Source organism: Sporobolomyces salmoneus (assembly GCF_050403485.1).
Source record: "Sporobolomyces salmoneus JCM6883 DNA, S_salmoneus_JCM6883_v1_ctg8, whole genome shotgun sequence".
NCBI lineage: Eukaryota > Fungi > Basidiomycota > Microbotryomycetes > Sporidiobolales > Sporidiobolaceae > Sporobolomyces > Sporobolomyces salmoneus.
Window position 1 is genome coordinate 174,380 of NW_027481155.1, and position 14,470 is coordinate 188,849.

At 50.5% G+C, this 14,470-nt stretch overlaps 4 protein-coding genes across 4 annotated transcripts; 2 read left to right on the forward strand and 2 right to left on the reverse strand.

Annotated features, from left to right (window-relative positions):
• Positions 1–1,344: 1,344 nt before the first annotated feature.
• On the forward strand, positions 1,345–4,994 carry JCM6883_003396 (uncharacterized protein; the record flags this gene model as incomplete). Its single annotated transcript, XM_076630102.1, has 9 exons — positions 1,345–1,463; positions 1,603–1,881; positions 1,948–2,220; positions 2,309–2,529; positions 2,602–2,845; positions 2,911–3,816; positions 3,878–4,604; positions 4,674–4,787; positions 4,863–4,994. 9 exons carry the CDS (start codon positions 1,345–1,347, stop codon positions 4,992–4,994), a joined length of 3,015 nt encoding a protein of 1,004 aa, XP_076489860.1.
• Positions 4,995–7,993: 2,999 nt separating this feature from the next.
• JCM6883_003397 (uncharacterized protein) lies at positions 7,994–10,762 on the reverse strand (the record flags this gene model as incomplete). The annotated part of the gene is made up of 14 exons (XM_076630103.1): positions 7,994–8,096; positions 8,155–8,220; positions 8,282–8,601; positions 8,662–8,699; positions 8,763–8,847; positions 8,912–9,132; positions 9,196–9,347; positions 9,408–9,484; positions 9,555–9,650; positions 9,719–9,744; positions 9,823–10,053; positions 10,265–10,342; positions 10,431–10,560; positions 10,625–10,762. The coding sequence occupies 14 exons, from the start codon at positions 10,760–10,762 to the stop codon at positions 7,994–7,996; spliced, it is 1,761 nt and encodes a 586-aa protein (XP_076489861.1).
• A 721-nt stretch (positions 10,763–11,483) lies between these two features.
• Positions 11,484–13,038, forward strand: JCM6883_003398 (CorA family magnesium transporter; the record flags this gene model as incomplete). Its single annotated transcript, XM_076630104.1, has 8 exons — positions 11,484–11,536; positions 11,608–11,701; positions 11,776–11,937; positions 12,026–12,191; positions 12,258–12,362; positions 12,426–12,568; positions 12,634–12,777; positions 12,841–13,038. 8 exons carry the CDS (start codon positions 11,484–11,486, stop codon positions 13,036–13,038), a joined length of 1,065 nt encoding a protein of 354 aa, XP_076489862.1.
• Positions 13,039–13,231: 193 nt separating this feature from the next.
• Positions 13,232–14,354, reverse strand: JCM6883_003399 (uncharacterized protein; the record flags this gene model as incomplete). The annotated part of the gene is made up of 4 exons (XM_076630105.1): positions 13,232–13,763; positions 13,828–13,924; positions 14,064–14,156; positions 14,330–14,354. 4 exons carry the CDS (start codon positions 14,352–14,354, stop codon positions 13,232–13,234), a joined length of 747 nt encoding a protein of 248 aa, XP_076489863.1.
• Positions 14,355–14,470: the final 116 nt, after the last annotated feature.

Below are 14,470 nucleotides of genomic sequence, written 5' to 3' on the forward strand. Positions count from 1 at the left end.
TTTATTTCGAGATTCAAATTTTCGCAAACGGACACTTTCGATTGCGACGCTCTCTCGCGTTGATGCCGACCGACGGTGAGACCAGAGGAAACTGACAAGTTTGGAGAGCAAGCTCTGACGAGAGCGAGAAGGATGAACGACACGGCAAAGCCTCGAGCTCGGAGAAACCGTTGTCAAGGTTCAGTTGCGACGTGTTCACAGAAGCCAACGAAACGCCTTCTCTCATCCCCGCGCACAATGCTGACCTCTGCCCGCGTCTTGTCTACTGAAGTGAGGAAGTAAGAGGTCATTGCAACAAAGTTTGTAGCGAAATGAACGAGAAAAGTCAGGAAAAGTGAAAGATTTACAAGCTGCGACTTACAGTTGACCCTTCTCCAGCTGCGTACCTATGAGCAGGTCTTGCCTGTCTGCGCTCCTAACGTTCTCGTAGCTGTTCTTGGCATATGACTTTCGCTTCTTCTCCTCCGTCCGACGCTGACGTCGAGACATCTCTCCTCTAGGTGCCCCTGCAATCTGCTTGTAACTTGCTCCAGCTATATCTTACTCGTGATCCGACGGTCTACGCGGATTTCCGTCGGATGAGACTGGGAGAAGTTTCGAAGGAAGGGCGAAGAAGTGATGAAGTCGACTGGCTGGCGCGCGGTTGACTATCAAGAGAAGAAAGTTGGTGGTTGCCGATCTTGTTGCCATTACTAGCTAGTCGGTCGAGGGAGAGGTTGACCTGCTTTGCGTAGAAGGGTTGGAGTAGACGTCGAGGCTAGAAGGAGGGGAAAAGGAAGCGACATGGGCGAAGTAGGCGTGTCGCTCGCGTATCGTTCAGGCGGTCATTGTGCTGTAAGCTAACGTGAAGTACACGAGTGGTCGAGAAAGGCGCGGTGAGGAGACGAGTGAGAAGAGCCCTTTTCCTCGAATTGATCTCCCGCATTTCTCTGACTTTGGGGGGGTCTTGAATCGAATCAAATTGAACGTCTTCTTCTCTCTCTCCCTTTTCTCCACGTTCTACCTCTCTGTCAAATAATCCCATCCCGCTCTCGGTTGACCACAGCTCTCCCCTCTTATCCAGAAAGTCAACTTCCTTCAACTTTCCCTTCTCCTTCTTCGACCTGCTGACTGCGGAGAGGCCGCCCATTCTTCCGACTCGCCTTCACGTCACGCACCTCTCGCCTCTTTCTCTCCTCTCTCTCGCTTTCCCGCTTCGACTTTTCAAGCTCTTCGCAAGGAAACCCGGCCTCGAAATTGACATCTTCAGACTCAAAATCCCTCAACTTTACACCTCTTCTGCCTCCGTCCTGAACCCCGAGACGACTTCCGATTCTCGAGTGATTCGCTGGTCACTCTCTCGCGATGCCTCTTCAACGTAGGAAACCAGTTCCGTTACTTCCACTTCCAAACCTCAATGGATTGTCAGACGATCACCCTGTCTTCTACTTGAAAGCGACGGGTGAAATCTTTCTCGATTACGAGTACGTCCTCTCCCTTCTCTCTCCAACCCTGTCCCCCTGCTCTGAGAGCTCACTCAGGTGTGGATCCGAGCTGACTCTGCGTCCTCTCTCCTCTCTTTCCGAATTCTCACCTTTCCCTCATCCGGCCCCTCTCCCTCAGATCCTACGCTGCTCGACTCTCCTTCCTCCTCTCCCGAACGTTCCAATGTGAATACTCTGGCAAAGGTCACCTCGACTATTTCACGGCGCTTCAATCGGAAAAACAAGAATCAAAACTCGTTCAAGAACGGTTTCCGAACGAATTGAAGGGGAGAGTGTTGGGTTCGGTACATGGTCAAGTTATGAGTAGGTTGGATAAGTTGGTGGATCTAGTGTATGATAGGTACAAGGAGAGGTATTTCGTTGGGGAGAAAGTTTTCGTCGATTTGAGCGGAGACAAGTGAGCTCTCTTCCTCTTCACCCGTGACCCTGGCTAGGTGGAACTAATGTGATTCCCTAACAATAGGTATTACGCTCGAATCGCAAAGATCTTCCCTCCTCAATCAATCCGCGATCAATTTCAAGCTACCCTCTCCGCCGCCTCTACTTCCATCTCTCCAATCATTTCTCCCGACGATTACTCCTCAGTAGTCCACAAGATCGGCACGAACCTCGACATTGATCCGAAAGAAGCGAATCTACAAGATCCTCCTCAAGATTACCTCTACACGGTTCAATTGATGGATGAAGAACATAAATTCGAGGGTTCGTTCATGGAAGTCAAACAGAAAACTCTCTCGTAAGCTCTGTCTTCTCTCTTCTGCTCGTTCTCCTGCATTCTCGTTCCCTGACACGGGAGAGAGCTTCGTTCTTGCGAAATTCAACAGGAGAGATCGTTTAGGATTCTCGAAATCGATTTTGAAACGTTACATGCGAGAATGTGTACAGAGGGAAGGATCCGTTTCGATACCTTGGACCGTGAAACCTTCGATTGGGAGAGCTTTCGGAATTCTGCCGATCGAGGCCGACGCTGGAGGAGGAGGAGTCGCTGCGAAGAGGAAGAAGGGAGGCGAGGAGTCAAGCGCGGTAATGAAGAAGAGGAAAACTGGTACGTCTGCTGTCTCTCCTGATTGATCGAGACACCACGAGAGGTTCAGGTTAACCCGGCTTCTACTCGCAGATGATGGAACGACTTCTCGACCAGGTCCTGCTCCCTCGACGGAAGGACCCAAGAAAGCGATCAAGTATCCGATCGAAGATCTCGACCTAGATCCGATGTCGATTCACGATGGAAGAGTTTTGAGAAGAACGAAAACTGAAGTTCCGACTTTACCTCCGAAACCTCTACCGAGGAGGAATTTGCCCGTCGATAATGACAATTTCGATGTGTTTATCGAGACGTGGAACATGTTGAACACTTTCTCGTGAGCCACTTCCCTCTCTTTCCCTCTTCTCGTTCTGAGGAAGCTGACCAGGAGCTCTTTGACAGAAAACCTCTCGCTTTATCACCCTTCACCCTCGACGACTATGTTGGAGCCCTCAATCACAATTCCCGAGCACCAGGAGAAGAATGCGTTTTACTCGCCGAGATTCACGCAGCTTTGACGAATATCATCGGAACGGACCTTTCGAGGGTTTTGGGATCGAGTAGTATCATGGCTACGATGTTGGCTCAGGGAGGAGGCGGAGGTGGAGGAGAAGGGAATACACCAATCAAGAAGGGAACCGAATCAAGAGGAGGAGGAGGAGACGAAACCCCTCGAGCTGGAACTCCCGCCGTCGAAGGAGAAGAAGTTGACGAGTTAGAAGAATCGACGGTCGACTCAAAGACGACTCAACAACCCGAATTGAGTCCTCAAGAGATCTTTTTCGGGAAACTGATCAAACGAGGGATTCAATACGGGAAACGATGGGATCGACAAGCGAAACTCAAGGCTGAAACGAAGAGGGTAGGATGGGAACAACATTTGATTGGAGCGATTTGTCAACGAGGTGGACCGTACTTCCTCGAGAGGTTCGAGGAGATTATGAGGCATTTATTCGTTAGTGATCCGGTGATGAAGGAGGAAGAGGTAGCGAATGGAGGCGACGGAGAAGACGTCGAGATGAAGAATCAGAAGGAGAAGGAGGAGGAAACGAAGGAAGACGGACCTCCAAAATCTTCTCAACTCACCGATGTCGACCAAGACGACGAGGAAGAACTTAGTCAAGATGGACCCTCGCCGGAAGATCAATACCTCACTCTACCTCTCGAAGACAAGTTATCGATCATCAACTATTTGATGACTCTCGTTTTGGGAAGTAAACCGGTGAGGGCTTACATGGATGAAGCGGATGCCGAGTTGACGGGTTTGAGGAAACAACGTGCTGATGTCAACAAGGAGAGGAGAGCTTTGTAAGTCATTCGACGTTATCTCGTATACGATCCGTGAGCTGATCCAAGTTTGCGCAAGTAGACAAGAACGCAAGTTGAACGAGAACAAGAAAGGATCGAAATCTTCGAACGGCAAATCAACCACTTCCCCATCGCTCGACTCGCGCAAATCTCCCGCTCCTTCGATCTCTCGAGCTTCCTCCCCTTCGATCCGCAATGGAGGTGTCGACGACGACGAAGACGAGTTACTCGATTCTGACAGGGAATCATCAGTCGCTCCTTCCGACGCTGGTTCAGTCGCAACTCGTCAAGCTCAGAAAGAGGAGAAACTCTCCCAAAAGAGATTATCGAAACTCGCTGCGAACTCTGGGAAGTCTGCTTCGAAAGGCTCGACGAAAGGAGGAAAGAAAGTATCGACTCTGAGTCTAGACGAGCAGATCGAGGAGAACGCTTTGGAGGAAGAATTCGTCGATATTCAGTTCAGGAGATACCAGGGAGTGTTGAAGTGTCGACCGATTGGGAAAGATCGATTCCATTGTCGATACTGGTGGTTTGATGGGATTGGAGGAATGGAGATTTCGAAGGCGAAGGATGACGGTTCGAGGGTACCTTACTCGACGGGAAAGATCTTCGTTCAGGGTCCCAACGAGTTGGATTGGCAAGTCGTCGCGGATAGCAAGGCTGAGGGAAATGATGGACCGAGTAAACAACAGTCACTGCTCGAGAGGAGGATTAGGGAAGAAGTCGTCGACAAGGAAGAAGCTTTGGTCGGAATCGGAGAATGGGGATACTACGAAACTCCTGAAGAAGTGAGTTCTTTCCCCTCTGCTAACTCGATACGAGAACCAAACTCACGACAGTGCATCGTGTTGCAATAGATTGATTCGCTCTTGGGCTGGCTCAATACGAAAGGTACTCGAGAGTTGGGACTGATCAAGGCGATCAATCGCTGGCGAGATTACATCGTTGCCGGTTCTCAAGAACGTTACAAAGTGAGTCTCTTTCGCTTGACCCGAAGCTCCCTACTCGGGTCGCCGAAGACTGATGAGCTGAATTGTAATTCTCAGGATCTTGAGAATCCGACGAGACCTCGATACGATCCCAAGGTCACTTCGACGGGTCGACCATCTCGCAACAAGGCCGAGAACGAGTTACCTAGTACCTACCTCGGCTACCGAAACGAACTCAAAAAGTACTGAGCGGTAGAACCGGGGATTCTCGTTCTTTTCCATTTAGTCGTTTCACCTTTCGTTCTGTTCACGCCACCTCACTTGTTCTGTGCTCCTTATCGTTTTACTTTACTCCTGCACTCTGCAACTCGCAACGGAATCTACTCACGGTCTTCTTAAGACTGATCGGTCTCGCGTCCTTGAAAGGGAGAAAGCTTCGTTCTTCTTACAACAAACAGTCCTGATAGTCTACGTCGCACGCTCTGCCCTTTCTCTATGAGCACCGGTCTCGTCACAGGCCTCTTGTGCCCCTGAACTTTGAGCTGTCTCCACCGAGAAGAGAGCCCGTGGCGTTCAGTTGTTTCAATTGGCGTTGTCCCAGGGCGAGCAGTGTCCGAGATTTCTCCTAGATCGCTCTCCGCTCTCAAAATCAGCCTCTGCCTCAAGACCAGTCGATTAAGAGCATGGAAAGAGACTCACGGATTCCACAACTGTCCGATACCGTTCAAAATCGCCTCTAATCCATTGTACCGTCTCCCATCTCGCCTGTAGACCCCCCAAACTCCTTGTTGACCTAATAAACTGTCGATATAGAGACAAAGCTTTCGCTCGATTGAGGAACTGCACGAAGGAGAGTCAGTTTCAGATGAGAACTCGGGAAGGGGAAGGAAAGTGGTGCATCTCACGTAATCGAGAGGGAGAGGGGGCTTGTCGGCGAATCGGGAGGTCTTCAGAGTCGCTAGTAGTGTTGTACTTGGTCGCATGTTGGAGGATCGAGTTGAGTGAACGGGAAAGAGGTGAGATTCTCCTTTTGCCTCCTAACTTGACCCCTCAGTTCCTCCTTACGGCATGAGTACGACTGACGATATGTTCCAGAGCAGTTTCGCTTCGCCTTGGTCACCTCGCCCACCCGTTCTCGCCCGTGACTCGCTTGCTATTTTCGATTCCATCCAGCCCTCTTTCGATCGACAACGGAGCGACCTACTTACAGAGCTCCTGGGCTATGGATCTTTGGCAGAACACTTCGATCCCGCCTGAGCCAGCAGCACCGACGAACCTCGGAAGTCTTCGCAAACCCCTCCTCGACTTTTCGCAACTTTTCATTCAACGATCTGAACCTCCCCTGCCTTCTCTCGTTTGATCCAAGTGGGAAGCTTTAGGAACAAAGGGAATGAGGAAGGCGATCACGAATGAGCTGCAGATGTGACGATCGCAATGGAAAAGCGAGGGTTGTTCAACTTCACCTCGTTTAATCGAGAGACCTCGGCAGGAGACACCTCACCCAGGTCATTTACGAGACGAAGACGTGAAAGGAAGAGGCAAGTCTACTCTGAGGACGAGGGGGAGCAGGGAACGAGGGCAGACCGCAAGGAGGTTGACAGTGAGGAAAATCGAGGATAAGCTCAATCTCGGGAACACGGTGGACGCTCTTGATACTCTGTCCTCGTTCGTAGTAACGGCACTCTTGTGAAAACACAGCTCCAGTTGTTGAGCTCGGGAGCATTCATGCATTGGTCCTTCTCTGAGTTCTCTCAGTTTGAGAGAATTTCCCTCAATCTTTCTTACCGAAACGCGTCGCTTGAACGCGTCCAGTTCTCTGTTCGACCTCGATCTAGATCCCCAATCGCGAAAGAGGAGCAGGGTTCTCGAGTGGGGGAAAAGGAACCGAAGTCAACGGAAAAGTCAAAGGCGGATTTCTTCTCTTGTCTTCCTTCCCTTCACTTCTCCGTCACACCTCGCCCTGACACATTCTCGCCACACTCAGCTCACCCTCTTCAACCAGTGAGTGGCCTCTCGCTCTCTCTCGACGTCATTGTTCGGGATCAATTGAATGACTCGAGCCCCTTGGTCTCCTATCTCGTCCCTCTCGACACAGATCCTCTCCTCGCTACTATGCCTCACTCCAGCAGCTCCGGAAACGGTGAGCTCACCCTCTCTCGCTCGACCTACTCAGGCCTGTGTGAAAGCTCCCCAACTGATCGCCTTCTTCCGATTTGATCTCAGGTTCCTCTTCTCCCTCCAAGTCGTCAGCAATCTTCATCCCCTTCAACTACTTGCGAGCCTCACTCTCTTCTCTGTATAGGTCGGTTGCTGAAGCTTCTCACAAACGCAAGACCTCGATCACCTGGCGCGAATTCTGCTCCGTGATTTCTCATCTTTTTCTCTCTCCCGACTCGGCTGACCGATTTTCAACAGGAGGAAACCGCTCGCTTGAAGGCAGAGAACCCAAACCGCAAAAGCGTAAAACGCAAAGTCAGTTCCAACTGGAGTAAGTCGTTAACCCTTTCTCTCCTCCTGCCTTCATTCTCGTCTCCTTCCCTTCTTTCCCGTTCTCCTCCCTGACTCGCATGTCGGTTCGTTCCCTCGATGTAGAGAAGTACAAGCGTGAACACGCTCAAGCCGAAGCCGAAGCCAACTCGGAGGAGTGAAGAACTCAACCAAGGAGGAAGATCGTCAAAGCAAGAAAAAGAAAAAAGGAAAGGTTGTTTGTTTGTTTCCCTAGTTGTGTTGCCTGGTTAGGATCCTCTCCTCTCTCTAGGTTTGAGTATCTGTACTCCGTTTGTGTGAAACCAAAAGTCTTCGTATCTCCTCTGTCTCGATTGGCAAAGGCGAGAGAAACCAAGCTCAGGAATCGAGATTACCTCAAACTGGCGAGGACTTGAGCACAACACGAGATAGATCGACTGCGACCCAGGTTGAGCTCACGGGGTCGATGTGCCATGCTCGGATAATCGACGTGAGAGGCTGGAAGTGATTTTGCACAGTCAGAGGTTTCCGCAAAGAGAGGAAACAAAGGTTTCCGAGTGTCCGTATAGTAAGACGAAAGGAGAGAGATTGAGATCCTACTGATGTATACAGATTATAGGGAGATCCGGAATAAGCGGGAAGAGAATGGAAGTAAAACAGAAGTAAAAACCGAAATCAAACGGTGAAAGTGCGTAGAAATATCGAATAATAACATGGCTTTGGATCGAAAGGGGAACGAAAAGAGTACAACGAGGGGGGAGCGATGAGAGATTCTGTCTCGTTTAGTCGGGATCGGCGTTGACGACACGAAGAGCTTGTTTCGGAACGAGTCCGACGTTTGTGAAAGCTGCTTCCATTCCGAGGACATCTTCTTCGACCGTATCTCTGCGAGGTAATCGAGAGATTAGCAAATATCGCTAACGAGAGAGAAGGATGAACTCACGAGGCAGCTGAATCTGAGAAACGTCGATTATTGAGTGCAGCACCCCTGAATGAGCCACTAGCGGGTCTACGAGTCACAGAGACGTCAGGTACAGTCCGATAATGCGTGTGAGACAAAAGAAGCTCACCGTTTCTCATAAGGGAACGAAGGCCCGAATCTCGAGAAAGACGACCCAGAGTCACTTCGACTCGCCAAGCCATGATGACTCTGAAGTGGCTTCTCGTTCGCTTCCTTTCTCTTCTTGCGTCTCAAGAGGAGGAACACAAGGAGAGCGAGGAGGAGAAGGGCGACTACTCCTCCGACGACGCCTCCAATGATCGCTCCTAGATTATTGCTCTTGCTTCCCCCGGAGGTATCTTTTCCTGATCCATTGTTGTTGCTGTTAGAATCTGGGTCGGACGTTCCGAGACCTCCGGTGATATTCGCGACGATCGAGGGAGTCGAAAACTGTTTAGCAGCGAGAAAGAGTCAGTATTGGCATCGATTCGACTGAGGTGGAAAGCTAACCTGTGTGTTGGGACGGAACTGATTCGCCCATGCACTACCTGAAAAAGGAGGAAATCGGTAAGCTTGACCGCTTGCGTTCGGCCTAGGTTCTCGAGACTCACTTGTCGTGTTGTAAACGTAAATTCCAGGTTGATCACAAAGGAGTTCCGACGAGGTGAGTCCTCCAACGACGAGGAGTTGATCTCCCTATCAGAGTTCGCGCGAAACGATTAGCGCTCGGTCGTGGAAGAATGCCGGATTTGCAACTCACGGAAAGGACGCATTGATGACCTGCTCTTCCAGCGGGAGATCCCGGAAGAGCGTTCGAAACAAGAGTCCAGGTATAGGCTGACTCCTGAATCGTAAGAATCCACATCGCCGAATCTCGATCCGATTGGTTCAACCTCTGGCCTCCGTAGATGAAGATGTGATGCATTTCGATACCGTTGACGACGGCAGTACCTCGAACGGCACAGTGATTGACGCGAGGATCTGAAGGAGGAGAAACTAATGGGCTAAGCGGTACTACAGAGTGAGACGATTTCGAAAACTCACCGAGAGTGTCTCCGAGAGTACTTTGTCGAGTCCAACCTCCTGCTCCGATGTCATACACGTCCAATACACTGTTCTGTACATATCTTTCATCGGTAGCACCTCCGATCGAGACTAGGATACCTTTCTTGTCAGTTCCGAGATTCGGAACGTAACTATTCAAACGAATGCGATCAGAACTCGAATGTTTTCGTGAGAGAATGAGCAGAACTCACGTTAGAGTACCGTCGCCACGATTTAAGGGAGCGCTGAGGGGTGTTGAACTGTTTGAAGTCGAGGCAGATCCCGAATACTTCGCAAAAACGAAAAGAGGGACGTTGGTCAGTTCATTGATTCTGAGTGACAACGAAGGAGGTACTCACAGAAGTAATGTTCCTCATCGATTTGCTACCGAGATCGAATTCAACCATCGAATTGAGATAGATCCGAGCAACTTGATTCGACCAGCCTTGAGTCGTCTGTCGAGCAGGCGAAGCACGATCGTGTCAGTGCCGAACAGCTTTGCACATCGGTGACAAGGACTTACGAGGAAGTCCTGGTGACCACTAAAGTCTGTTAAGGAAAAGCGAAAAAGACGGAGAGCTCTCAGCTCGGAAGCTCAACTAAGGGTGAAACAGCTCGCAAACTCACAGAAACCGACGTTATCGCCGTCTGTTCCAAGTCCAGGTACGATCGTAGCACTCCCTTCTGCAGTCCTCCCGACGTTATCTCCTGTCGTCTCGACCGTCGACCATTCTCCTTTCTCGATCTCGTACGCGAAAACTTGCTGTGCCGGCACAGAAGGGACGACCGGGGAATCACTGAACTGACCTCCGTACTGATAAAGTGTCGAGCCATCTGAAGAGGGCCATAGAGTACCGACTGCGAGAAAACGACAGAGAGAGCGAGCTCAGAATTAGCTCAAGCTCACTTCCGGAGGAGTTCTGGACGCGAGACGATGGAAGTCTCAGGAAGAACGTCTCGATACATTCGTGGGAAGGGAGGAGAGGTCGTTCGATGGGCGGAAGAGGTGGGGTCGATAAGCTTGGCGGGAAGCTTGGGAAGAAGTGAATCTAAAATCATTCGAGCTTACGAGAAACCGCCGGCGGATCCGAATAATTCGACGTTGCCGCTTCTACTAGACTTATCGGTGGTGTACCTGTGTTCCATTCTGTTCGGTCGAGAGGACGGAGATCAGCCACTAGGTCAATTCGAAGGAGCTGCGAAGAAAAGTTGAATGAAATGAGGGCGGAACTCACCAGTTGAAAGGTCTATTGATACGAGCGCATTCGTCCAGTTGCCTACTGTACTACTCGCACTGGTAATAGCCTGTCCTCCGTAGTAGTATAGTGTGTCGCCGCTCGATCCTTTTGCGTTCGCTATCGCCATCTTCTCTCCTCAGTTCGATCAGCCTCGTTCCAAGCGGTAGATGGCATTGATAGGTTGGACTTACTTGACCTGACCATCTGTAGCACGGATTAGGCTGTTGCTGTTCTTGAGCGAGGGTTTTCGGAAATGTGGAGAGAATGACGAAGAGCGAAAGGAGGGCGGCATGAGACGGGGCGACGGAGCGACTCGTATGTCTCCTCATCCTGTTCCGATAGTGTCTAGGTAGAACAAGCGTTGGGCTGGAACGACAGACGAAGTTGAGCGAGTTCAAAATTTCAAAGTCTTTTCTGCAGGAATTCCGTCATTGTTATCGAGCCTATTGAGCAGTATTTGGTAACTGATACAAACAACCGACTTACTGTATGTACGTATTTGAATCGAACTCATTTCGAAAATTCCGAGCGAGATCAGTCGAGCTCGAGTTTCTTCATTCGCTCCACCGGCATTGAACGTCCACGGCTGCACCGCTACAGATAGCGTCCAGTAAACAACGACTAGCAGGCGGTCATTCGATGAGCCTTTGCAGCTTCACTCGATCAGCTTCAAGTTTACGGATCACCTTACGTCCTCTCACGACAACAAGAGCCTCCAGATCAGCACTATGTCCGCAGAATGACAGTGCGCCAACACGGCTGCATCGACCCTCAACGCGTTCGATCTATTCTGGCCGACCATTTCATCCAACTTTTCCCTCCCCCTCTCCTTCTCCTCCTCCTGCAGCTCGTTCCAAGTCTGCATCGCGCTCAATATTCTCGAAACTGCTGGGAAGAGGCGGCGATGGTTCAGGAAGCGGGGGAGCAGGTTCATCGTCGAATCCAGGTTCGAGAAACCCTCGTTCGGCGCAAGAGGCAGAAGAGCAGCGAGTGAGGGACCGGAATATGGAGATGGCGAAAGCTCTAGAGAGGACATTGAGAGGCAGGTCAATGGCGGGACTTTCATCAGGAATGGACGTGAGATGTACAACTCTCGATAAAAAGTGAGCTTGATTCCCTTCAACGTTCCTTTCCGACGTCACGAGACTGATAACTCTGTGGGTATACTGTGTAGCGGGCAAGTGACGACCGCAGCAGCTCATTTGAGTAAGAGTGAGCTCTGCGCAAAGTATGGGATTCAACCGAGAGATCTGAGAAAACTCGATTCTGTATGTTCTTCCTCCCAATTCCCTCCTTCTCCGAGTCTGCGTCAAATGCTCACATTCCTTTCTCGTACTCACAGGCGGTACCGACAGTAGTCCCGACGATCCTTTCTCGAAAATCCTGCATCATCCTTACGATGCTCCATCTCCGAGTGGTCATTACGGCGAACGAGATGACTATCTTCGACTCAGTTGGCTCGGAAGATTCCTGGCTGAAAGGTGTATTCCTGTGGAGTGCAGAGGTGAGCATTGCCTTCGGTGCTGCTCTCTCGCAGATGATTTCGCTTGCAAAAACTGACGCACTTCTTCTTTCGAATGACACGTGAGTAGCATGCGCTTAAGAGTTCCGGGACATCGACACCTATGGGCCTGTTACCTTACGAGTTCAAAGCTCTCGAAGCTACTTTGACTTCAGTCGTCGCTGCTTTGGAGAACGATTTAGCCAACATCCGAAGTCACGTCGTCGAGCTGCTAAACGTTATGGAGGATCATATCGGTCAGTCTATTCCTTCTCTCAGCTGACTCGAACCTTTCAAAAGCTAAGACGCTTCCTCGATCGCAGACCGAGACAATTTGAGATTGATGTTGCAGTATTCGAGGAAACTCTCAATCTTCCAGAAACGAGCTACTTTGGTACAAGAAGCGCTTGACGAGCTGTTGTCGAACGGTGCGTCCTACCTCCAGAGTTCCCTCGTTTGGTTCAATCTGACTCTCGTGATGACCGCGACAGATGATGATCTAGCGGCGATGTACTTAACGGCGAAGCTCCAAGGCAAACCTAGATCTGCAAACGATCACGAGGAGATTGAGCTCTTGCTGGAATCGTTTTCGAAGCAATGTGAAGAAATCGTCAGTGAGGTCGAAACGCTATCGGTAAGCTCAGTCCTCGCTCATCGCGCTATTGCAGCTACTGACTCGACTTATCTGATGTGTCATAGGCGAACGTGAGGCATACGGAAGATATCATTGAGTTGATCTTGGACGCGAATCGAAACTCTCTCCTCGGTTTGGATCTTCGAGTCAGTATCGCGACTCTCGGTCTCACGGCAGGAGCGATGGTCGCGGCGTTATTCGGAATGAATGTGAGGAGCCTTCATTTGATTCAGCGCCTTGGTGCCTCAACTAACGAACTCTGGCTCTTGTAGTTGACTTCGCACCTCGAAGATACGCCCTACTCGTTCACGACCGTCACTCTGTTGGCGTTCGCGCTATCTGGAGCAGTGACCGGGTTCGGATTGAGGCGATTGAGAACGCTGAGGAAAGTCAACCTGGGTTGGAGGGAAGAGTTGCGGGCAGCGGGAGACAGGTGGGCTGCGAGAAAGAGAGGTCGGAGACGAGATTAGTCGAGTTATCGATACGGTAAGGTTGTTCGGACGGCCGAATGAGATGAAGAGGAGAAAGGTGGAAAAGGCGCATAGTATCCTCCCGCTATTAGACATGGATCCGCTGTTATTGTTGTTGTTGCTACATGTAACTCGCTTCCCTTCTCACCGCAGCCGTGCAAAGTGATCGTTCAACGAGTGAGGGATGAAATTTCTACGCAAACTCGAACTTGACTTTACTCTTTTTACCTCCAACTGCCATTCCCTCGAAGAGTGCTTTCTCGACTTGCTTCACATCCGTGAATCCTTTCTCTTTCGCTTGTTCTACCACCTTGTCCCTCAACGAAACGATCGAGACGGATTCGGCGAGGATTGTAGGCACAGTCGACGAGAGGAAAGACGATAGAGTTTGCTCTTCCTTCTTTGACGCAGACTCTGCTGAGGCTTCTCCAGATTCACCTTCCTTCTCTCCCTTGGTCTTCTTGCTCTTCTTCTTCTTCTTTTTCGAAGGTTCTCCTTCTCCGGTTTCTTTCTCCTCTGCCTTTTCAGATCCACCGTGCGTCACAGCTGGCGCGTCGTTCTTCTTCTCGGCGACTTCCTCCTCCTCTCGAGTACGTTTCTTTGAGTCGTCTGAGTCAGCGGGAACGGAAGGAGCTTGTTGAGCAGTTTCAGGTTCTTGCGATTTATTGTTGTTCTGTTGCTGTTGTTGTTGTTTCGCTCCCTTCTTCTTTGGCTCCTTGTATACACTGTAGACGTATACCGTCAGTCTCCTGTTTTCCTGTCGCTTGTGACGGAGGAGAGAGAGCCTACCTTTTGTGGTACCTTTGCTCCTCTGACACGCAGCTCGTGTGACTCCTGTAGCCGTTGTTCCCCGTAGGTCCATCGAACGTGTTGTTACAATCGACGCCTGAAACGTCACGAGTAGCGATGTCAGCGGGAGAAACAGATGAAGAGATGAAGAATCGAGTCTCGGCTTGCAACAGCTCAAGGGATGCTGAGGTCGCGGGGAAAGATGCATGAAGGGTAGTATGAAGCGTATTACGTACAGGTGTAGTAAGCGCCTCGACATCTTCCAGCGTGTTGATCGAGTTTCGGCTTCTTCAGTACATCATTACACGCTTCGCAGTGGAAGCTGACCACTGTAGGGCGATCGACAAGGTCAATCAACCGATAGAGAATGGAGCTGAGCTGTACGCACTGGTGGGCAGATGGGATGAGGTTGTTGAAAGCTGCTCAGTCTTTCTCAGATTCTTTTTTCCATCTTTCACGCACGTGATGCATCTTGTCGTTACCAATCTCGAGCCTCGCGTACTGCATTCCCCCGAAACGTATGCCATGCTTGACGAGAAGGGTGTTAACTTACCCGGAAGATCAGAGGTGGACGTAGCTCAGACTTGACCGTTTCGCAGCTTTTCTCTTATCCGCAGGGTCGAGGAAAGTCTGGGACTTGCCT